Genomic DNA, 24,710 nt, shown 5'->3' with positions numbered 1-24,710 from the left:
GATTGGGGACTGTTGGGATGAGTGGATGTATTTTCCACCTTCACCTCTCTATAAAGTCCCAGACCACCACTTCCGACAAGACAGTTCCCCTTGTGTCATCACACATTGACGGTACAAGTTTGCCTGCATTCCGTTACATCTAAATCACCATCAGTTATAAAATAAACCTTGACTTTGTGTCTCATTAAGGAAATAATGTGGTTATGATATACTGTTCATTGTAAGAACCTCTGCAAATTGGGACATTTTAAAAGGCTGGGGGAATACCACCAGATAATGTAGTCTATGTAAGTTTTAGAATATAGAGGTAGTATACAGAATTAGGGAAGATCTTAGAGTTTCTATAATCCAAAATATTAATTTGATACCACCTGGGAGGGAAGACTATTAATATATAATTTTTCATGTTGCTCTAGAGAGTAAAACTGAGGCTAATGAGTGGAAGCCACAGGTTCCAGTTTTGTAGAATTGGGCCTTGATGGAACAGAACAGTTGGGAGCATTATTCAAATTATGGCAACTGTTGTCAGGAAAGGAATGGAAGTTACATTAGACAACCTCTGGATCCCTTCCAATTCTTAGAACTTGTGATTCAGATGGTTATTACTATGATCCCTTAACTATAATGATGAATTAATAGTACAGCTTTAAAAACAATACTCCAGCTACATCAAAACTCTTTAAAACAAGATAGTTCTAGTTCAAGATGGCAACATAGGAAGAGCCTGGACTCACCTCCTCCATGGACACACTAAATCTATAGGTGAAACAATTTTCTCCGAAAAAAAAATCCAGAAACTAGCTGAGTAACTCTTACTCATTGGGCAAATGAGAAAAAAAACCCCACATTAAAAGAGATAGGAGAGGCCGAGATACAATCTTGCCATAAATCTTACCCTCAGTATCGCAACCCACAATTGGGGGTAACTCAAAACCCAGAACTTCTTCCTAAAGAACTAAGTTTGAAGCCCATATTTGGCACCCCAACTTACAAGAACTGCACCTGAAAGACTAGGTCTCAAGACATCTGGCTTTGAAAGCCAACAAGGCTTGCATCCATAAGACCTGCGAAGCTATAGTGAACTGATAAAATGGTCCTTAAAGGGCTTGCATGCTTAAACTGAACAGCCCTAGAGCCCAGTGCAGAGGCCACAGATAGACAGGCTCCTAGACTTTCTATGAAAGAGTCTTAAATGGCATAAGTGTCAGCATGAAGGACAGCCATCTAATTTAGCACACACCTAGGGGCCTGCTGAATTATTTACCAGGGACAGTGGCTGATGGATGCTGTCTTGCTCTCACCTTCGCTCCAGCCAGCGGGTGCCATCTTTGCACTCACCCACTGCTTCACTCCAGCTTGCCAGTACCTCCTGGAAAGGAGCTGGCACCCTTCTCTGGTGCCTCAATTATTTGCAGCTTCTCCCAGTGGGCACCTCTAGATCACCTGGTTCTGGTGGCCAGTGGGACTTAACCCTTATGGTCCCACATAACCACATATTTGCATCCTTTAAAATCTGCTGCCTGAAGGCCTGGTGTCTAGTCAGCCTGATCCTAGGTGCTGACTGAGATGCTCTCCCCTTTGGAACACTGACAGATCTCAGCACACTCTCGACTACTGGGAGCTCCTAAGATTAAAGAGCTGCTTAGACAATCACAAAGGTTTGAGAGACAGCCAAGATCCAGGACAAGGTTGATTGATAAGGTTCATTTCCGTCATAAGGCCACCTCTTCAAGACTGGAAGAGGTAGCTGTGTTATCTAAAGCATAGAAACCAACACAAAGTATCCAAGAAAATGAAGGCAGAGGAATGTGTTAAAGAAAAAAAAAGACAAAGCCACATAAAAAGTCCATAATGAAATGGAGATAAGTGACTTACCTAATAAACTGTTCATAATAATGGTCATAAAGATGCTCATTGAATTCCAGCAGGCCCACAAAGGAGAAGAATGGGTGAATACAAAACTTCAACAGAGTTAGAAAATATATGAAAGTACCAAATAGAAGTCACAGAGCTAAAGGATATAATAATTAAACTGAAATACACACTAGAGGGGCTTATCAGCCACTATTGAAGAAGAAGGGATGAGAAGATGGCAGTGGAACTCAATCAGAGTAACAAAGAGAAAACAGAATGGGAAAGAAAATGAGGACAGCTGGAGGCCAACATTTGCATTATAGGGATCCGAGAAGGAGAAGAGAAAGAGGCAGAAAACTTCCCTAACTTGGGGAAGGAAACAAACGTCCAGATCTAGAAAGCCCAGGAAGTTCCAAACAAGATGAACCCAAAGAGACCCACACTAAGACACATTAAAATTAAGTTAAATAATTAAAAAGTCAAAGACAAGGAGACAATCTCAAAAGCAGTAAGAGAAAAACGATTTCTTATGTACAAGGGAGCTCCCATAAGACTATCAGATTTTTCAGCAGAAACTTTCCAGTCTACAAGGTACTACTATACATTCAAAGTGCTGAAAGGAAATAAAACTTCCAGCCAAGACTGCTCTACCCAGCAAAGTTGTCATTCAGAAATGAAGGAGATAGTGAATTTCCCAGACACGCAAAAGGCTAACGGAGTTCACCACTGAACTGGCCTTGCAAGGAATGTTAAAGGGACTTCTTGAAGGTAAATGAAAGGTTGCTAGTGAATTACAGGAAAACATTTAGGAAAGTAAAATACAAATAACTGGTAAAAGTATGTATTGAGTTGGCCAAAAAGTCTGTAACATTTTTTTCCACATGACGGCTCTAGTAGTGTTTAGTTGTCTTTAACTTCATTTGAAACAGTTTTGTTAGATTGTATTATGGCAGCTGTCATATCAGTGTTCATTTAAAATAAAACTTATAATTGGTGAAATTTTGTGCAGCCATTTTAATATTGAAGATGGAAGAAAATATAAAGCATAATATACTGAAAATGTTGCATTATTTCAAGGAAGGTAAAAATGCAACTGAAACACTAAAAAAAGATTTGTGCGGTTTATAGAGAAGGTGCTATGACTGACTGGATGTGTCAAAAGTAGTAAACATCTTATACTATTGACATTTTGGCCAAATAATTCTCTGCTGTGCTGCTCTCGTACGCATTGAAAGATGTTACGTGGGACCCAGGGCCTCTGTCCACTGGAAGCCAATAGTGAGAGACAGCTGACATACTCAAAATACCCAAATCAATAAAGTTATTGGTGAAAATAAAAAATGTGTCTTATTAGTCCTGGCTGGCGTAGCTCAGTGGATTGAGCACAGGCTGGGAACCAAAGTGTCCCAGGTTCGATTCCCAGCTAGGGTACATTCCTGGGTTGCAGGCCATAACCCCCAGCAACCGCACATTGATGTTTCTCTCTCTCTCTCTCTCTCTCTCTCTCTCTCCCCCTTCCTTCCCTCCCCAAAAAATAAATAAATAAAATCTTTAAAAAAAAAATGTGTCTTATTTTTCAGAAAAAAACATAATGGACTTTTTGGCCAACCCAATTAATCACTTAAACTTAGTAGGAAGGTTAAAAGACAAAAGGTAAAACAAATCATTGTAACTACAGGAATTAAAGGATATACAATATAAAAGGATGTAAAATATGACATAAAAATATAAAATGGGTTGGGGGTGTAGAGCTTTGGAACGGATTCAAAAGTTATCAACTTAAAACAGGCTGTTATAAATACGAGTTGCTATTTGTAAGCCTCATGGTAACCACAAAAGTAAATGGTGTAGCAGATACACAAAAGATAAAAAAAAAGGAATCCAAAGCATACCACTACAGAGAATCACGAAATCACAAATGAAGATCTCAAGAAAAGAAGAAACAGAGGAATTGCGAGACAGCCAGAAAACAATTAAGAAAGTGGCCATAAGTACAAACTATCAGTAATTCCTTTAAATGTAAATTCTCCAGTTAAAAAACAGAGTGGCTGAATGGATGAATAAACAAGACTCGTCTATATGCTGCCTGTGAGCAATTTACTGAAAAGTGAAGGGATGGAAAAAGATAGCCCATGCAAATGGAAACAAACAAACAAAACCACCCTGGGGCAGCTATATTTAGACAAAATAAGGTCTAACACTGTGGCTAAGAGTGATGTCACCATCATGGCAGCATGAGTCACTCCTTTTTCCTTTCGCCTTCAGTTTACAACTATTCGCACTTCCATAACCAAGCACAAGTGACTTTGCACAGCACACCAGGGTACCTGAGGGACCCTTCCATCTGAGCTTTTGAAATGGGGTAGATTGGCCCTCAGAAGAGGTGAGAGGCCAGGAGAGTGGTTGCCTAGGCAGTGGCAACCTTGCTGGCAGAGGGGGTAGAGGGTGAAGGAGGTGAGTGGGGATCTTTCCAGCTAAGCATGCTGCAGGTTGAGGGACCCACTGCTTGCTTTGAGGAGAGACTGCGGTGATGACTGGTGGAAGGGAAGGGGAGGGGAGGGGAGGGGAGAGGAGGGGAAGAAGGCAGAGAGAGAACTGAAAAGAACTCATTTTTACATGGAGATTACAGCAAGGAGTCTATCAACAGACTTCCAAGACTCCCCAACTCACAGACCCCCCTACTGGGCTATGGGCACACCCAAAGCTCCATGTGCTGAGCACACATCTCTGCCCACACTGCCACCAGGCTTTTAATATTTTTTTTAAAGCCAGCTTGTTTTTACAGGCACGCTCCCAACTTTAGCAGCAAATCAGTTCCACTAAGAGAAACCAAAAACTTGTGCTATTCCGCCAACATCTGGAAAAGGAAAAGTATTCTAATTGCCAGTCTGTTGAACAGAATCAAAGGGAACAAAGCCTTACCTAAATAAGAAAGGCGTTGGCTACTTCAAACGCAATGGCAGAGGCACATTTCAACAACTGCTATAAAAATTTCATCGTAATACAGTATCACAGAGAGAAAACCACAGTTTTGCAGCAAATGCAAAGACATATGGAATATTACTGATAAAGAATTCAAAATACCTGTTATGAAGAAACTCAACAACCTTCAAGAAAACATAAGCCATTCAATGAACTCATGAATAAAATTAATGAACAGAAGGAGTATTTTATCAAGATGAAAATTATTTAAATAAAGAACTAAACAAAAAATCTGGAGCTAAAGGATTCATTAAATGAGATTCAGAATGCCTTAGAAAAGCTTTGGAAATGGAGTAGGTAAGACTGGAGAAAGGTGAGAGAATGAAGACTTTTTAAAAGTGAGGAAACCCTATGAGAGCCATCAGACTCCATTATAAAAGCCAGTGTAAGAAAAATGGGCATGTCAGAAGGAGAAGAGGGCAGAGAGTATACTTAAAGGATAGCTGAGACTTCCCAAAACTGGGGAAGAAACTAGATGTAAAAGTCCATGAAGCTAATAGAACACCTTATTATCTCAGTCCAAAAAAGACCTTATCCAAGACACAGTGTAATAAAACTGTCAAAAGTCAAAGATAAAGAATTTTAAAAGACAGCGACGATAAAAAGAAAGTAACCCACAAAGTAACCTCCATTAAACTATCAGCAGATTTTTCAGCAGAAACTCTGCAGTCCAGGAGAGAGCAGAATGACATATTCAAAGCATTGAAAGATGGAAATTTCTAACCAAGCATACTCATTTTTGCAAAGTTACCCTTGAGATAAGGAGAAATAAAGGCTTTTCCAGGCAGACAAAAGTTCACTAGCACTAGAACAGCCTTTCAAGAAATGCTGAAAGGAGTTCAGCAAAGAGAAGAGTACATGAAACTTTGATTATGATGATATTCAGAATTAGAAAACTCTGAATCTATCTTAGAAAGGTATGTTAAACAATTATAGCATAAAGGTTAAAGGGAAGAAGCATTAAAAATACAGCTACTATGATTTGTAACAAATTCACAGTATTAAAAAGATAACGTGTTATGATAAAAATATAAAGGGAGGGAATAAAAGGATGGAAACTTACAGGCAAATTAAGATAAATTGCTATCAGCAGAAAAGGGACTATTTTATCTATGATTTTTTTTGTAAACCACATAGTAACCACAAAGCAAAAATCTAGAGCAGAAACACAAAACAAAAAATGGTAGGGGTGGGAGGAAATGAACAAGTCCCTGTGGAAAACCACGAACTTGATAAGGTAGACAGAAAGAGAAGGAAAAAGAAACAATGGCGATACAAAACAACCAGAAGGCAAAAGGTAAAATGACAGTAGTAAGTCCTTACATATTATCACCCTAAATGTGAATGGATTGAATTTACCAGTTCAAAGGCACAGAACGGTGAAAGAATAAGAAAACACAAGACCCAACTAATGCTGCCCACAGGTAAATATTTATGCACCCTCACTGGAGTTTGTAAATATGTAAAGCAAATATTAACAGACCTAAATGGAGAAATAGACAGCAATACAATAATAGTAGAGGACTTGAATGAATACCCTACTTTCATGAATGGGTAAATCACCCAGACAGAAATCAATAATAAGTGACACATTCAATCAGATGGAATTTATACACACACACACAAACACACACACACAAAAGAGCATTCTATCCAAAAAACAACAGAATATACATTCTTCTCCATTGCATGTGAAATATTCTCCAGAATAGATTATGTTAGGCCACAAATAAGTCTTAGTAAATTTTAGAAGACTGAAATTATATTATCATCTTGAACCACAATGGTATGAAACTAGAAATAATTACAAGAAGAAAACTGAGAAATTCACAAATATGTGGAAATTAAACAATGTGCTACTTGAAAACCAATGGTTAAAGAATATATTAAAAGAAACATTTTGTAAATACTTTCAGACAAGTGAAAATGGACATGCAGTATACCAAAGCTTATGGGATACAGCAAAAGCAGTTCTAAGAGGGAAGTTTGTAGTGATAAATGCCCATGTAAAGAAACAGAAAAGTCTCAGATAAATATTACTCTTCAAGAAACTTGGGAAAAAAAACAAACAAAAATCTCACAGTTCCTGTAATAGAGATTAGAAATAATCTAAATGCAATAGAAATTAGAAATACAATAGAAAAGATCAATGGTACTAATAGCTGGTGTTTTGAAAGATAAAATTGAGAAACCTTTATTTAGCTGGACTTACCAAGAAAAATAGAGAGGACTTATAATCAGAAAGAAAAGATGTTCCAACTGGTACCTCAGAAATTGATTTGTAAGAGATTAGTATCAACAGTTTTATGCCAAGAAATTAGACAATTTAGAACAAAAGGATAAATTCCTAGAAATATACAGTCTTCCAAGACTGAATCATGCAGAAATGGAAAACCTGAGTAGATTACTAGCAAGGAGAATCACTAATCAAACACCTCACAACAGCCCTTACTGGTGTGGCTCAGTTGGTTGGGTGTCATCTGGCAAAGCGAAAGGGCACATACCCAGGTTGTGGGTTCAGTCCCTGATCAGGGCACATACAAGAGGCAACTGACCAATGTATCTCTCTCACATCAGTGTTTCCCCACCTATCTTTCTCCCTCCATTCCCCTCTCCCTAAAAAATAAAAATCTTTTCAAAAACCCTCCCAACAAACAAAAGTCCAGGACCAGACGGCTTCCCTAGTGAATTCTACCAAACATTTAAGAAAGAATTAATACAAATCCTTCTCAAACTCTTCCAAAAAATAGAAGAGGAAGGAATACTTCCAGTCACATTTTACAATACCAGCATTACCCTGATACTAAAGCCAGACAAGGATGCTACAAGAAAATAAAATTACAGACCAATGTCCCAGAAGAACACAGATGCAAAAATCCTCAACAAAAGATGAGCAAACTGAGTTCAACAATACAGTAAAAGTATAATACACCATGATCAATTAGAATTCATTCCAGGGATTCAAGTTTGGTTCAACATATGCAAATCAGTGAGTGTGATACACCACATTAATAAAATGAGGGATTAAAACCATATGCTCATTTCAATAAATGAAGGAAAAGCATCTGACAATTCAACATCCATTTATGATAAAAACTCTCAACAAAGAGGGTATAGAGGGAATGTACCTCAGCATAGTGGCCATGTGTGATATATGGCCTACAGCTAACATATACTCAATGATGTATAACTGAAAGCTTTTCTTCTAAGGTCTGGAACAAGGCAAAGATGTCCCCTCTCTCCACTTTAATCCCACATAGTTCTGGAAGTCCTAGCTAGGACAGTTAGTCAAAAGAAGGAAGTAAAAGGTATCTAAATTGGAAAGGAAGAAGTAAAACTGTCACTATTCACAGATGACATATTATTTATAGAAAATTCTGAATACTCTGCCAAATACTGTTAGAATAAATGAATTTAGTAAATATGCAGCATACAAAATCAATATATAAAAATCTGTTGCATTTCTACACACTAATAAATATCAGAAAGAGAAATTAAGAAACAATCCTATTTACAACGGTATCAGAAAGCATAAAATACCCAGGAATAAATTTAACCAAGGAGGTGAGAGACCTGGACACTCTGAGACATTAATGAAAGAAATAGAAGCAAACACAAATAAAATGAAAGATTTCATGCTCATGGATTGGAAGAAATAACATTAAAATGTCCATACTACCCAAAACAATCTACAAATTCAATGTAATCCTTATCAAAATTGGAATTTTTCACAGAAATAGGACAGGCCTAAAATTTGTGTGAAACCACAAAAGATGCTAAATAGTCAAAGAAGTCTTGAGAAAGAAGGACAAGGCTGGAGGCACACACTCCCTGATTTCAAATTATAGTAGCATTGTAACCAAAACAGTACAGTAATTACAGAAGAATTAACTCAAAATGGATTAAAAACTTGAGTATAATATCTGAAACAATAAAATACATAGAAGAAACATGGGCAATAAACTTACAAACCTTGGTCTCAGAAGGTGTTTTGTGAACTCGGTCCCAAAGACAAGGGAAGTAAAAGCAAAAATAAATAAATGGGACTACATCAAACTAAAACATTCCTGCATCACACACACACACACACACACACACACACACACACACATCAACAAAACAAAAAGGTGACCAATTAAATGGAAGAAAATATTTGCAAACTATACACCTGATAAGGGGCTAGTATCCAAAATCTATAAAGAACTCATGCAGCTCAACAAAAATAAACAACTGAATTTAAAAAATGGGGAGAGGACCTGAATACTTTCCCAAGAAGACATACAGATGGCTAACAGAGATATGGAAAGATGTTCAACTTCACTAACTATAAGTGAAATGCAAATCAAAACTACATAGGGCAACACTTTGTACCTGTTAGAATGGCTATTACTAATAAAACAAGAAATAACAAGTGTTGGGAGGATGTGGAGGAAGGGATCCCTCCTTCACTGCTGGTGGGAATGTAAAGTGGTACTGGCTCAATGGAAAACAGTATGGAGGTACGTACTTCAAAAAATTAAGAATAGAGCTACCATGTGATACAAAAATCCCTCTTTTGAGTATCTACTTGAAAACACTTATTTGTAAAGATATTTGTACCCTATGGTCATTATTCACAATAGCCAAGACATAGAAACAACCTAAGTATCCTTTGACTGATGGTTTGATAAAGAAGATGTGGTACAAATACACAAGAGAATACTACTCAGCTGTTAGGAAGATGAAATATTGCCATTTGCAACAATATGAATGGATCTTGAGTATCATGCTAAGTCAAATAAGTTGGACAAGAACTGTGTGATTTCACTCATGTGTCATATGCAAAACAAAAAAAACAAACCAAACTCATCAGTACAGACAACAGTATGGTAGTTACTGGAGGGGAAGGGAGGTGGAGGGAAGATGAAGAGGATAAAGGGGGTCAAATATATAGTGACAGAAGGAGACCAGACTTGGGTGGTGAGTACAAAATGAAATATACAGATGACAAATTATAAAGTTGAACACCTGAAACTTAGATAATGTTATTAACCAATATTACCCCAATAAATTTAATTAAAAAGTAATTTTAAAAAATCAGTATGCTATCGGCATAAACAGACACATAGATCAATGTAACAGAATAGAAAGCCCAGAAATAAGCCCACAAATATGTGGTTGATTAGTTTATGACAAAGGAGACAGGAATATACAATGGAGAAAGGGCAGTCTTTTCAATAAATAGTGCGGGGGAAATGGGACAGCCATGTGCAAAATGAAACTGGACCACTATTCTACACCATACCCAAAAATTAACTCAAAATGGATTAAAGACTTGAACATAAGACCTGAACCATATAAAACTCCTAGACGAAAAAATAGGTAGTAAGCTCCTTCATGATGGTCTTGGTGATGATTTTATGTAGTTGACACCAGAAGCAAAGGCAACAGAACCAAAAACAAACAAGCGGGACTATATCAAACCAAAAAGAAGCTTCTTAGAAGCACAGCAGAGGAAATTATCAACAAATGAAAAGGCAACTTACTGAATAGGAGAAAATATTAGCAAAACATATATGTGATAAGGGGTTTATATCCAAATTATATAAAGAACTCAGATCAATAACAAAAAGCAAATGATCCCATTGACAAATGGACAAAGGCTCTGAATAGACATTTTTTTCAAAAAAAAAACATATAGACAGCCAGCAGGTACATGAAAAAGTGCTCAACATCACTAATCGTCATGGAAATGAAGATCAGAACCATAATGAGGCATCACCTTACACTTGTTAGAATGGCTACTAAAAAGACAAATAAGTGTTGGCAAGGATTTAGAGAAAAGGGACCTCTGATATAATGTTGGTGGGAATGTAAACTGATACAGCCACTTTGGAAAATAGTAGGGAGGTTTCTCAAAAAATTAGAAGGAGAACCACCATATGATCCAGCAATTCAACTGCTAGATATTTACCCAAAGAAAATGAAAACATTGACTCAGAAAGATATGTGCTCCCCCTGTTCACTGAAACATTATTTACAGTAGCCAAGACATGGAGACAACCTAAGTGTCCATCTGTGGACGAATGGATTTTTAAAATGGTGATTCTTGTATACATAATGGAATATTATTCAGCCATTAAAAAAGAATGACATCTTGTCATTTGTGAAAACATTGGTGGATCTTGAAGGCATTATGTTAAGTAAGATAAGTCAGGGAAAAGCAACATGTGATCTCAGATGTGGAATCTTAAAAAAATAAAGCAAAATAAAAGACAAGCTCGCATATTGGTAGTTGCTAGAGTGAAGGAGGTCAAAAGGTACAAACTTCCAGTAATGAAACAAATGGTGACTATGGTTAGTAATGCTACATTACATATTTTTAAATTGCTAAGAGAGATCTTAAAAGTCTCATCACAAGAAAAAAAATATTTGTAACTATATAGTGACAGAGGCTAGCTAGACTTATTATGATCATTTCAAAATGTATAAAAATATCAAATCATTATGTTGTATACCTAAAACAAATATATCAATTATGCATCAATAAAAGAGATAGTAAACTCCATGAAGTATACAAGAAGCCAGATTGATAATTGGTTGTTCATGCCATTATCTCAAATAAATTAATTTGCTTATTATTGAACTTTAGTCATACAAAGTACATGATCAACCCTTTCACATAAAGTGGAAAACTTAATAATTCTGCATGCTGAGCAGACTAGCTGGCCAGCTATGCCCCCCTTGCATGGAGAGGAATCACCACGGAATGTACAAACAATGCCATCCAAGAACACTTACTATTTACTTTTTCCTTTGGTTACCTTGGTCTTCAAAAAAAAGTCTAGATTAGAGTATTTAGAATCATTTCAGGTTATTTTTAGATTATGAATTTAAAGGAGAAGAATCAACTTAAAAAGAAAACAAACTTAAAGGGTAAGAATTCATAGTATTGTGGCTAAATAAAAAAAGATCATTAGAACCATCTTATTTTCACCAACTGACTACCATCTTTTGCCTCTTTAATTCTGAGAAGACCGTCTATCTCCTAAGAGTCTTCTGGTTGATCAGTTTTATGATATCTAATCCAGAAAAGAAAGAGCTCATCGATGGTTTTGCTTTCCCTTTTAGGCAAAGGAAGAAACCTCCAAGCCAAAAGCTGATAAAGAAAATACGAGTTAAAGTTCCCACTATTTGGTAAGTTGGGTGTAGTTGTAAGTGAAGGTACCCATACCTTCTGACAACCTATGTGTTACAGGCCAGATAAACTAAGTCTACTTCTTGAGTATTTCATGTTCTCTTTATACTATTGGCATGAAATGCACATTGCAAAATCTATAGAGTAATTCCCTGAAAAGCACTGAATGGGAAAATTGTGCTATTGGAGTGTTAAAAACCATTAATCTTATAATTAAGGGTTCTTCAAAATATTAGGCCACAGGCTTAAAGAAAATGACCACCTAAATTTAGTTGACTCTTTGAAACCCAAATGCTCATGAATGTAGGTTACCGCTGCAAAGCAAAATTCGCATGTTGTGTTACCTCTTCTAGTGAAATGCCCTTATGTTATTGATACCCACACGTGGTAGGTGGGGAGAAGTACCTCTTAGGGTCTGGTGGAAATTACAGGGTTTTTGGAACCAAGGGTAAAGAAAGAGATTGACCACTTTTGTTCATCTTAGTTTGGGAAAATAAAATACTATGTTTGATTCTACTAATGTAACTTAGGAGCTTGTATAAATGAAGACATCACTGAGATCTATCTTGAGACATGAGCCTTTAACTTATTAACTTCAGAAAGAAGAGGCCTTGTTCTAAGCCATAAAAGATACCCTGGCTGGTGTAGCTTGGTGGACTGAGCACGGGCCTGTGAGCCAAAGGGTTACTTGTTCGATTCCTAGTCAGGGCACATTCCTGTTGCAGGCCAGGTCCCCAGTAGGGGGTGTGCGAGAGGCAACCACACATTGATTTTTATCTCCCTCTCTTTCTCCTTTCCTTCCCCTTTTCTCTAAAAATAAATGAATAAATTCTTTTTTTAAAAAAGGTAAGATTTCCTTCTTTAAAAAAAAAAACAACTTACAACTGCTTGCAAATCAAAGCCTAAAGGAAATAAAAATGTAGGTTAAATTGGGCTCTCACCATGGTCCACTTTTGTTCCCTGGAAAGAGGGAGGTATACTGATTAGAACTCTTAAGATTTTCCCCCAAACTAAAAAAAAAAAAATTCTATTAATTATCCACTCTGATATTTACTTATAGGAAGTTCCTTCTGATCTGTTATACAATGATGTTTGCTAAATATTACATTTACCATGCCTTGTAACAACAACAACAAAAATTGCATACCAATGTCATTCACTGGATTTCTTTTTCTTTGAATTTTTCAAGGTATCTACATATAAAATCTTCAGCTGGTGAATGGTGACTTCTGAAGAACAAAAGGCTTTGACAATGAATTTTTTCTGAGTGACTTCTAGACAGTGGAATTTGTTGAGGTTTTTTGTTGTTGGGTTTTTTTTTTTTTTGACATCCTAAATATCGGTTTCTTATTCCTTTCCCAGAAAGAAATTGAATGTCTGGTTCATATGTGTTATTGTACGGAGTATTGATAAACTTTGAATTTTTAAAAATTGCCTTGAGTTGGGAGAGAAAGGAACTTTATATTTCTAAGAGATATATTTGATAGTTTCTTAAAGCAACAGACACCCCCAAAAGGAAAAACCTTTGCAAACTTTGCACATTTTACACACAGTGCCTGTAAATCTCAGTATTTTTGGTTTGCACATAATTTTTTGTTGCTGTTGTTAGCATTTGGAAAACAACAACTTAAACATTCTTTGGTGTTCTGATTCCTCATTGCCCCTTTTCTCTTGGGCTTTTGAACTGTATTTGACGTTTCTTTGGATTAATGTTTATAAGTCTGATATAAAAAATTGTGCATTGGACACATATCTCCTCTTGGGCTGATATAAATTAATTATACCTATAAATTAATAGGTAACCTGGGCAGACCAGGAAGCACCACACTCCTTTTCAGGTTAAACTCTTCTTTGCCAGAGGTTAGGGTTTCTGCACCTTATAGCCAACACAAAACATGCTGAGACTTGAATCAAGTCAGAAGAGCAAGATATAGACTCTCTGTCACTGCATAGCACGTTCCAAGAATAATAAAGTCTACTTCTTAGATTATTCATATGGCTTGAACTCGGTTGGTTTACTGTTAAGCTGTGCCTTCCTCTCACTCTATATACAACCTTAGCAGCAATTGTTTGCTAGGGCAATTGCAACTCGAGTCTTTGCACTGTATAGCCTTTGGCTTTATGGAAGTTAGGTTTACCAAATACAAAGCTGAACTTCTGCTTAAAAAATAAATCTGCAATTTAAAAATTTGCTTCCTGGCCCAAAAGCAACTTAAGAACTAGGCTCTGATGTCCTACATCTCTGAGTGGTTTCTTAAATATTTCTGAATGAACTGTTTATGAACATCACACTGATGTCATTGATGAGATTTTGATAAATATTTAATTTGATCTTCTCAATAGTGAATGAAGGAAAAGATATCAGGTACACATCATAAACTGATTTGGAATTTCTTCTTTCAGAGAGCACAGCCTTCCTTAGCATCTCTTTAGAGGTTTTATTTATTAGGGCTTAGCTGACTTTACTAAATATAATATCGGAAATACTGTTTAATGGGGAGGGACAAGCAAAAATAATACTGCTTATAATGGTCATCAGACTTTGTTAATACTTTCTACAAATCCTCTTTAAAAATCATGCAGAGACCTACAGGATTTCAGACTTCACCCATGTTAAGTGCTGTGCTGTCCCACCAGAGATGAGGCATTTTTCTATTATTCTAAGTTTGGGACATCCAAGCCAGTGCTTTGGCGACTAGACAGACCTTTTTGAGCACTGACAAGAAAACAAAACAAAACACAAATTTCCTGCGGAATTTTAATTATGTATCTAATTCTTCCATTTGGGTAGTGTGAAGTGATAAAAAAGATAAAATATTGGACATGGACAGATTTTTTTGCAAGGATATGGCTGCAGTATTACTGACTTCCATGCATATATTTTTTCAATGATATACCAAAACCTAAAGATTTAAGAAATGCCTATAAAAGTAAACATTTATTTAAGGTATGCTGAGTATGCTTTTTTGTTTATTAGGAATGTCTTCAAGACATGGGTGTGTGCTAATAATTAATGATAAGACTTAAGTAGGCTATGGGATCTAAATCAGTCCTTTTTTACCCATCTGATTAGGAGGAAATAATTGCGAATATCCCCTTAGAGGTATATAATAGATGACTTTTTATTACCAAAAAGGTTTTGCACATCGTTGAAGCAGTATTGTATCTATTTAGGAAATGGACTTCTACAAAAGCAAACAAAAGTAGGTTCCTCAGGTGACCAAACAGAAAATCACTATTTCCATGTTTCATTAATCAAGATATAAAATACAATTAAAGAAAAATATTTTACATTAAAATCTTGGCTTTGTATGGTTTTTTCAGAAGGAAAATACATAGGGGTGGAAATTACCAGTGATTATTTCTGTTTTTATTTCTCAAACCATCAAACCATGCAGTGTGTACAAATGTGGAATTGTAAACACATTTATGCCCAGAAAAGTCACTACTCCTAGTGTATCAGAACACATTTTGACATTTTTCATATCATATTCCTTTCTCTTGAAAATTCTGCAGTATATTAAAAACCTCATAAAAGACTTTCTCATTTAGAGCAATATAAATAAATATTTTCACTTTCATAGTGCATTATCATTTACTGGAGACTACAGTGAGTTATTCTGGAATTGTAAACTAGGCCAAATGACAGGCAGGGAGAGGAACCATCTACCTAAACATCAATGGCTCTCATGTTCAACTTCAAATGAAAGGTTTCTTTTCTAGACCTGAATGTACCTGCTGTTTCAGAAGGGACACTGTACAGTCAGGGTCCCTGAGGAAATAGATGACACACTCAAATTAGGATTACCTGAGAAGGGTTCCGTAAAAGGTGTTTTGTTTTGTTTTGAAGCAAAGGTGGCAGCAGATCTGTATGGAAACACTAAGCATAGCCAGGCTGCCACTGCACCCCTCATCCTGATGGGGTGAGGAAAGGAAGCAGTTACTAGAACACAGAGATGGGGAGGGCTTTGTGGGAAAGGAGGCCACTCCTCCAGAGCTGAGACTTTTGTGAAGGCCATCCTGCAGCAACCTGATAGGGAACTAGGAAAAACACCCCATCTCCTCTCTCCCACCCCAGTTCCCATCTGCCCTTCTGGGACACTGACCACAAGCGAGGGGACAAGGAAGCCCGGCGGCATGGTCCTACACGTTCTCCCCTGGTGTGCAGCAAGGAAGAGAAGGTAAAAAGCGGACCAGCCTCATCCTGGCTTCTCACTGATCCAGGTGGTCACTGTCAGTAGTCTCCAGTGTCCAGAGTGTTCAAGGAGCTGACAAAACAGCTTATGAATGACAAATGTGAGGGGAGGAAGGGTTTGGAGGCCGTGGATCTCAGGTACAAAATATAAAATGAGAAGAATAAGGCACCTTACTCCTCGGTGTTGGGGAACCCACCACTTGGGTTTACGCTGTGGGCAACACCTGTAAATGAAACATGCCAGCCATAAGCCATTGACGAAAACTTAACAGCAGACTTTTCACAGGACTGGTCAAATGAGTGAGAAGTTGAAGGAAAAGTATATTCAGTGGGAGCCAAAACAGCCATCTCCGGTTTGAAAATATTCACATTCAACAAAATTTTAGTGATTATAAATCACAGGGACCAACAAGGAACGAATTGTTACAGCAATTCTAGCTTTTCATTTTGGAGCCACGCTCTGATTTTATCGAAATTCTTATCCATCCAACGTATGTTTTCCTCAATGGTTTCGATTGTTTGCTGGACACAACGGAGCTGAGAACCATTTTCTTTCAAAGAGCTGAAGAATCCTTTTACCTTGAAAGAAAAAAAATACGTTTTAAATTTTTTCCTTTATTACATTATACAAATATAAGTTCAGGCTGGTTAAAGAAAACTGAAGCAAAAATTACAGCATTTGTCAAAATTCTGTGTGGAAGTCAGCGCCAGGTGTCTGGATACGATTATGTACACAAACTTAAGCTACGTGAAATGAACTCATGCCTCATGATGTCGTTTTGTGTGTTTTTCTCGGCAGCTTTTTAGTTTATTCACAGTTGCCAGATTCTGAAAGACTTCACTGTTTGCCACTTTATAATTAAGGTTTAATTGAGTGTGTCTATTTAGTGTGTATTCTGTTACATACACACAGATGCAAACTTAATTTTTTAAAACATATCTAAAAAGCAGAATGTACAGAGTGTCTTCCTTGCCAAGCAAAACAGTTTCAACCACATAAGTGGAGGCTTTCTTCATGGACCCGGCCTTGCATGTTATTACAGGAACACTGTGGGGGATGAGGTTCTTAGCAAGTTATGGTGATAATACCCCAAACTTTGCCAAGTTTTTGTTATCCTAATCCACAATTCAGGTGTTGTTCACTCAAGGTAAAACCCACACAAAGGTCCCCATGGCTTAAAAGAGATAAGAAACTCTTGGTTATGTCTTTGGGAATATCTTTGTTGTTTCATTGCTGAGTGTCTTTACCCCTTTGAGCTCACATGAGGAAGAGGCCGGTTTCGTCAAAGCGCTGATTGTGATGCTACTCTGTTTCACTTTAAAGGGTTCTTAACCTTTTGTCATAGATTTTCACAGCATTAATGGATTGATTTTTTTATTGTGTAAACAGGAAGCAAGTCTAGGCCAAGATGCATGGCTTCCAGACAGTTAATTCCTTTTAAAAAATCCATGTCATAATATCATATGAGTTTGAAAATGAGATGGGGTTAACAATGGGTTTTGAAGAAATCAGATTTCAATTTTAAATGATGCAAGGTAGTTTTATAATTAGGATATGCACTGCATATCCTACTGCAATCAGTGCAACTTCTCAACGAGCTTAGAGGCATGTCCCCCTGCACCCTAGAAAACACTTAATTCTGCTTCTCTGTCTGAAGTTGTAGCTCAACCTTTATTCATACTCTCAGAACTCAAGATTAATTGATATTCAATTAAAAATTAATCTGGGTGCACTTCAACAGTCAAAACATATCAAAAATTTTTACCAGTTAGTTAAATTGTCTAATCCTGAAGGAGCCCATCATGATAGTGCCACTAAAAAACAGACCTACGTGATTTGCAACAAAGCCAGTTGTTAACCCCAGCCCACAAATTTTTCCTGACCCCAAATTCTCTTTCCTATATTATCTGCCTTGGGGAATGCAGCATGTCTTCTGAGTATTTGATTCAAAACTGCTTCCTTGAGAATATCATCTGTGCAACAAGCAGCATGATATAGGAATAGAAAAACATCTGTTTGACCTTGAGCAAATAGTTAACTTCCCTGAGACTCTGTCACATTGTTAAATGAGGGTCATCTCTACACAGAGGTAAGGTAAGAATGTAGTTCTATAATGTGGATAAAGTGCAGAACTAAAACCCAACATGTATTGGGGACTCAACCTCACCATTTACTCATGGATATTTACACTGGTACTTAGTTACTGTGCTAGTACTGAGGATGAAGCAATGAGTCAGGCAAGCACCCTACGCTCGTGGAGCTTACATTCTACCTGGGAAGATAGGCAATAAACTACGACTATCATAAATATACTGCTATGAAAGTAACTGAGAAGGGGGTGACCTGCTGTACACAAGAGTGGCCTGGGAAGGTGACTTGAGCTGGAACCTCCAAAGGATAAAATGATTCTTTCCAGGGAAAAGTTGGAGAAAGAGAAAGCCAGACAGAGAAGAGAGTGCAGAGCCTTAGAGATGAGAGAAAGGGCTGAGTGGCGGGAATGTTGAGAGCGAGTGAACAAGGAGAGCAAGTGGGATTGGTGGGAGAGGCGCACAGGGGCCAGGTCATCGCCATCTTGTGCACACAGGATGGAGAAATTTGGAACTGACTGCAAGAGCAACAGGCAGGGCTTCAAGAAGGGAGTCAATCATGGGCTGATTTCCAGTTTTAAATGTGGAAAATGGTGTGGCTAATGGTTATGACTAGGAGAAAAGTATGTTTTTGTGGAAAACTTGTATGGTCCCCTCTTACCAGACAATGGGATTAACTCACACTTTTTTCTCATTTTTCTTTGACTGTTGGAAAGCTGTGATAAATTTAAGGTGCAATTGCAATAAATTATCCTCAGCATAAACTTTCACACAGTTACCTCTTTCCATTATGCAGTTTTCTGTTCTTTATTTTAACATTTCTTTTATATATGGACCTTGTAAATTGCCTAAAATTGTTTCTGAAAATAGAGGGCATATAAATAAGTAACAGGACACCGTGAACTTGGATGGTAGAGAACCCAACTTTCACACCTCCCTCTTTCACAATAGCGAGGGGACCACTTTAGTTATATTTGTACCTCTAATAATCACTTTTAACATCTGGAGACAGGGATTAAATGTTTAAAGTAATTTTAAGCTCTAAAACTTATAATGGCAAGGATAAGATTTCTTAATGTGTTTGGGAAGAGACAATTTTTACTAGTTCATTTGTAACTGATTTTTCCTTACGTTAAAAGCACCACAGCATCCAAAAAGAATATCTATTAAGTGACAAAATCCATTTCTAACTCATTGCAACTTTAAAATACTTTGTCTACCCCATGTTTATTAGGTAATTGTCACTTAAGCTTAAAAGTATTTTTTTTTTACCTCTTCAAGCCGTGCTCTTGTGGAGAATTGATTTGTTGTTCCCATTACCATGTAGGCTATGGAAGGTGAGCCAAGGTCAAACCTAGAAATGGAAATTGTCAAGTTATACTGTGAAATATTTATTCTTTCAACATACAGTTTTAAGTGCCTCATATGTTATATCACTTAGCTAAAATCTGGTTAGGCATGAAAAACATGGATTGATCCCTACCCTATAGCTGCAAAGATCTAGTTGCAAAAAATATACACCAGCAGCTGAATAAAAGATGAAGTACCCAAAAGAAAATGATAGAGGTAGTGATGCTGTAAGAGTTAGATGAGGGTGGATGCAAATCAGCAAAAGTGCTGAGCAGCAAGACTTCAGATGGGTCAGTGGGTGCAGAAAGGGGCCATTCCAGACAGAGTGGGAAACCTGCCTATCCAGGTCCATAAGCTAGCAATGCATTCGAGTTGTACGTTTTCTAGGGATATTTTAAGTACCTCTACTTTCTATCTGCAATCAAAACCCCCCTTTAGACGATCACTGTTGTTGTACAAACAATAAATGTATAACAAGTTTCGGGAACTTTTCCAGTCACAGCACAATTTTTGGCACTACTTACCTTTTTTTTAAGATTTTATTTATTTATTTTTAGAGAGGGAAGGGAGGGAGAGAGAGAGAGAGAGAGAGAGAGAGAGAGAGAGAGAGAGAGGGAGGGAGAGAGGAACATCAATGTGCGGTTTCTGGGGGCCATGGCCTGCAACCCAGGCATGTGCCCTGACTGGGAATCGAACCTGCGATGCTTTGGTTAGCAGCCCACACTCAATCCACTCACTGATCTACGCCAGCCAGGGGCTGCACTACTTACTTTTGTACCAGTTTATTCCAGTTCTCCCTCAGAAACTGCCAGGCCAATGGGTATCCCACCGGGTTTCTGCCAACAAGTCTGAGAATACCTGGAAATTCTTGAGTTTTTATTACATCTCCTTGAAAACTTTGGTCTAGTAGCCTAGGATGATTAAGAGAAGAAATTTAGCAATGAATAGGCTCTGAAAAAGTTATGCATAAGACAGTCCATAAAATATTTGTGAAATTTTTTTAAAAGCTCATCTGCCAATAACAAAGACTGAAAAGATGAATAGGTCACCACAGCCCGATAAACGTGTTATAGTTATGTAATAATGAAACTGACACATCATATTTACAATACACATTCTCACATACTCTCTCATCTGCTCATAAGAGGGTCTAAGGAGGTACATATTTCTATGCTTATGATTTTACAGATGCACACATATATGCTCCTTTAAATATTGTTCCTAATACCTGCTTCCCCCAAATTAGTTACCATACTCATTAGATGTGTGCCACTAGCATACGTGTTCCCAGAACAGGCAATTCCTGGCTGAAAGAACAGAACTAGGTGCCAGAAGGACCTGATCTAACTTAATTCCCTTCGCTCACATGATCATGAATGAGTTACTCACCATCGAAGCTTTTCCTTATCTTGGCTGACACAGAGGGCAAATTCGATTTGTTCTTTCTCGGTACTGGACAAGGAAGACTGATATTTACTATAAAGGAAATCCCATCCTTCCATGGTCTGGGCTCCCACAGCAAACACAGCCAAGGTCACGTCGCTGGGCAGTCTGTGGGAAAGAACACGCCTGGTGAGAATGAGATGTGGGAGCTGTGTCTGGGTGCAGGATGGTGACCAACTAGGAGCCGATAAACTGACCTCATGACCAGAGCAGCATGCCTGGAAATCTAAACAGTAACCTTTCTAGGTAAATTTTTTGAAAGAGGCAAAGGAAAATATCTAAAATTAGGTTGTGAGTAGCCTTCTCAAAAATGTAATGGGAGACTTCACTTTTATAAATACCTATAAATCTAACACACTTTAATGACACTGGGTGACTCAATAAAGAGATTCAAACTTGACTCAAGATGGAGTCCATGAACAAACGTCAGGAATCCAATAGACCCACCGTTTATAAGCATTTCTTTAAATGAAAGCATGTATACCGTTGGCTTTATATTTCCCAGACGGGACGTAAGCCCCAACGTAAGTATAGCAAGAATTAAATTTCCAGATAGGGGAAGATTCTTAGAGTCAGCAACTACTGTGCGCCCCCTGTTGGGGACTTTGGAGACCCACAGAAGCTACTGTGAGATGCATTGCCTCTGTTCCTGCCCAGAGCAACTGTCTCTGGTAAGGTTTTGTATCCGTGGCTGCATAAAATGGGAATCATTCTAATCCTATTCTAACTCCCCAGATATTTGATTTTTTGTGCATAGAAGTTCCCTCCTAGCATGACTTCAATTTGAGAGATCCATAGATAAATCTTAAAAAGCAACTTATTTTCCTAAAAAGGGAGACGGGAGACTTGTGTGTAGTTGGTTTTGCTCCCAGTGATAATGCAAAATAGAAAAGGCACCCCTTACGTGAGTGAACTGGTTGTGTGGTAAGGACAGACCTCAAATTTCCATTGGCTTCCTTCCACTGTCTGAAATAGCCTTCTGCCTTCTGCACACAGGGCTGATACTTGCGCACACAGGCGAGGAGGAGGAGCTGACTTCGCAGCATTCGCTCAGAGACGGAGCCCTCGTCAGTCCAACTCTGCTTATCAATGAGGTCCCTCAGCAGCCTGATGAGAAAGGCCTGGGGGGAAGCCACAGTGTCACCAGTACTGCCCCAGCCCTCTCCCATTTTATGTAATCCAGTGCACACTCAGGTGACGGGGAATATTTGTAAAAGCTTAATGCAACTCTTTGTTTTTAAAACCATGCAGTTCTGTTTATATTTAATTATAAAAGGGGTCAAAAACAAGAAATAATGAACTATTTTAGTTTTTGTATAACAATCTTTTATAAATATACCTTTTCTACTTAAAATCAGGATAAACTGCCACTTTAAAAACAAAGAGTGTCTATGACTACATTTTGAGAGCAAATTATACAATGGGACTTCATTACAATTTGCTAAAAATAACAATTTTGTACTTCATCTTCAAGTACCTGAGTTCCAGAAAATCTTAATAGCAACCATCATAATACAGAAGCAAAATGAAATAAAGAACTTGCAAGAAGGGAAGAAGAATCCATGAAAATTACATACAGAATAGCATAGTTCCATATCTATTTTTAGAGCTAAAATAAAACTATTATCTTTGCCAGTTAATCCAAATACTGAGTTAATTTTGATTTACTTTTTTTTTATCACTTTGGTTAACTTAAGCAAAGTACTTTATTTCTTTTTTTCTTTATATTTATTTTGGGGGGGGGGGAGAGAGACATCAGTGTGCGGTTGCTGGGGGTTATGGCCTGCAACCCAGGAATGTACCCTGGCTGGGAATCGAACCTGGGACACTTTGGTTCCCAGCCCGCGCTCAATCCACTGAGCTATGCCAGCCAGGGCTGATTTACTTTTCTTTAATATGTACCAAGACATATCCACAACAGTAAGAATTCTCCCACACCCACATAAAAGCAAACCACTTATGCAACTACCTAATTTATTTCAAGTTTTTACCTTGAATTGAGTTTCCACTTCATTCATATCTCGTTTCTCCATTAACTTATACATAGGTATCAGCTCATTCAAACCTTGGAACACGGGCATAATTTCAGTTTCATGTTTCAGGTACAGGGTTAAATCCAAGGCTTTTTCAATTGGTAGCTTCCCAATGCTGGTCAGGAGACATACCATGATTATCAATTTAAAACAAAATCCAGGAAATCAACCTTATGTTTCAAAATATAGTTTAACAATCTTATTAAAAAACTCAGTTACGAATGCCTCTTATAAATAAGGATCTCTGTATTAGCATCTTTTCTTTTGCACGTAACAACATCTGACACGTTTACATGGTATATTTGCGAAGTTTTGCGAAGTTAGCTAGGGCTAACTTGTGGTTAAGACAAAATGCAAGCATGTGTCTGTCCCTCTATGAGACATTGGCTTCTGTGCTGACTTCCAGGGTAAGATGGGAATTTTGATCAAAGATCCTTCAGGAAGCCTAGTAAGAGAGACTGCCACTCAGTTAATAGTATGAGTCTCTGGAGTGAACACATCCTCTTCTCCTTCCAAAAAGAAACTGACTATAGATACAAACCCTTCATCATAGAGGGTTGGTGTAAAAGCCTCAGTGGTGCCTGGTTGGTGTGGCTCAGTTGGTCGGGCATCATCCTGAGAAGTAAAAGGTCACTGGTTCGATTCCCAGTCAGGGCACATGCCTAGGGTGTGGGTTTGGTCCCCAGTCCAGGTGTGTGCAAGAGGCAGCCAATCAATGTTTCTCTCCCTCTCTTTCTCCCTCCCTTCCCCTCTCTAAAAATAAGTAAATAAAATCTTTTTTAAAAAGCCTCAGTAGTAAGATACATGCTCATGTAAGTACAAAACCTTCTAAGATTTAAGCAGTACTACACTACCGAGAAGAGTATTTTTAGACATGCCGATACAGCTAGCTAAGCTGCCCCCATTTTCATCCTCCATTGTTTTTGTCACCTCAAGAGGCCCAGAAAAGGAAGAACTTGACATTTAGAGCAGAGGGGCATGGGGTATGAGGAAAATTATCAATTATTCCTTTCTGCCTGGGTGATTTGCTGTAGGACTTCTGCCTAAATACTAAAGAAGTGCATTTATCAGCTCACGGACCATGTTCTTAAAAACCATTGTCATGGGGTGAAAATTAAGAGTACGCACTATCTTCAACAACTCCAAGGTCATTTGGTTGGTCAGCATTTTATGAGCTGCATTCCGTAATGAAGCTCAGAAGTACAGGGATCCAGCTGGTGGTGTGCGGTGGGGGTGGGGTGGGGGAAACCTTTTAACCCAAGAAGTGTAATTCGAACAACTTGGGCCTGGACCATTCATTCTTCTGAGGAGGCTTCAAGATTGTTAAAGACCCAGAGGCTGGGGTGGGGGTGGAGGTGGGGGTGGGGAGAAACCTGATCTGTTAAAGCAAGGCCAGAGAAAGCCAAAGCATAAGGCTTCAGAAATCTGCCAGGGGCTTCTCCAGGGTGGTCTCCTGATTTTCTACACTTTTACCTCCATGTGATCTTAGTTGTTAATGAAAAAGATTAAAATACAGATTCCTTCCTTACCTTACTCAGCAAACACAGACAGGAAGTTAACCATAAGGCTAAAAGCAACCTTGGATTTT

The 24,710-nt window shown here is 37.9% G+C and overlaps 2 protein-coding genes across 10 annotated transcripts in view; one reads left to right on the top strand and one right to left on the bottom strand.

Moving 5' to 3' along the window:
• CAST (calpastatin) overlaps positions 1-13,765 on the top strand; it is a 128,089-nt gene extending 114,324 nt beyond the window's left edge. For all 9 annotated transcript variants that reach the window (XM_045847908.1, XM_045847907.1, XM_045847904.1 and 6 more), the window contains 2 exons: positions 11,947-12,012; positions 13,203-13,765. In XM_045847908.1, coding sequence (XP_045703864.1) covers positions 11,947-11,997 — 51 coding nt within the window. In that variant the 3' untranslated portion in view covers positions 11,998-12,012; positions 13,203-13,765. The remainder of the gene's footprint in view (positions 1-11,946; positions 12,013-13,202) is intronic.
• Positions 13,766-15,110: 1,345 nt separating this feature from the next.
• ERAP1 (endoplasmic reticulum aminopeptidase 1) overlaps positions 15,111-24,710 on the bottom strand; it is a 32,620-nt gene continuing 23,020 nt past the window's right edge. The window contains exons 14-19 of the mRNA XM_045847902.1: positions 23,081-23,237; positions 22,026-22,210; positions 21,036-21,197; positions 20,417-20,557; positions 19,569-19,650; positions 15,111-16,787 (exon numbers count right to left, since the gene is read on the bottom strand). Coding sequence (XP_045703858.1) covers positions 16,632-16,787; positions 19,569-19,650; positions 20,417-20,557; positions 21,036-21,197; positions 22,026-22,210; positions 23,081-23,237 — 883 coding nt within the window. The 3' untranslated portion in view covers positions 15,111-16,631. The remainder of the gene's footprint in view (positions 16,788-19,568; positions 19,651-20,416; positions 20,558-21,035; positions 21,198-22,025; positions 22,211-23,080; positions 23,238-24,710) is intronic.

This window comes from Phyllostomus hastatus, unplaced genomic scaffold, assembly GCF_019186645.2.
Source record: "Phyllostomus hastatus isolate PE091 unplaced genomic scaffold, TTU_PhHast_1.1 phas_contig_58, whole genome shotgun sequence".
In the NCBI taxonomy this organism is placed as follows: domain Eukaryota; kingdom Metazoa; phylum Chordata; class Mammalia; order Chiroptera; family Phyllostomidae; genus Phyllostomus; species Phyllostomus hastatus.
This window is presented reverse-complemented; position numbering and strand designations above follow the sequence as displayed.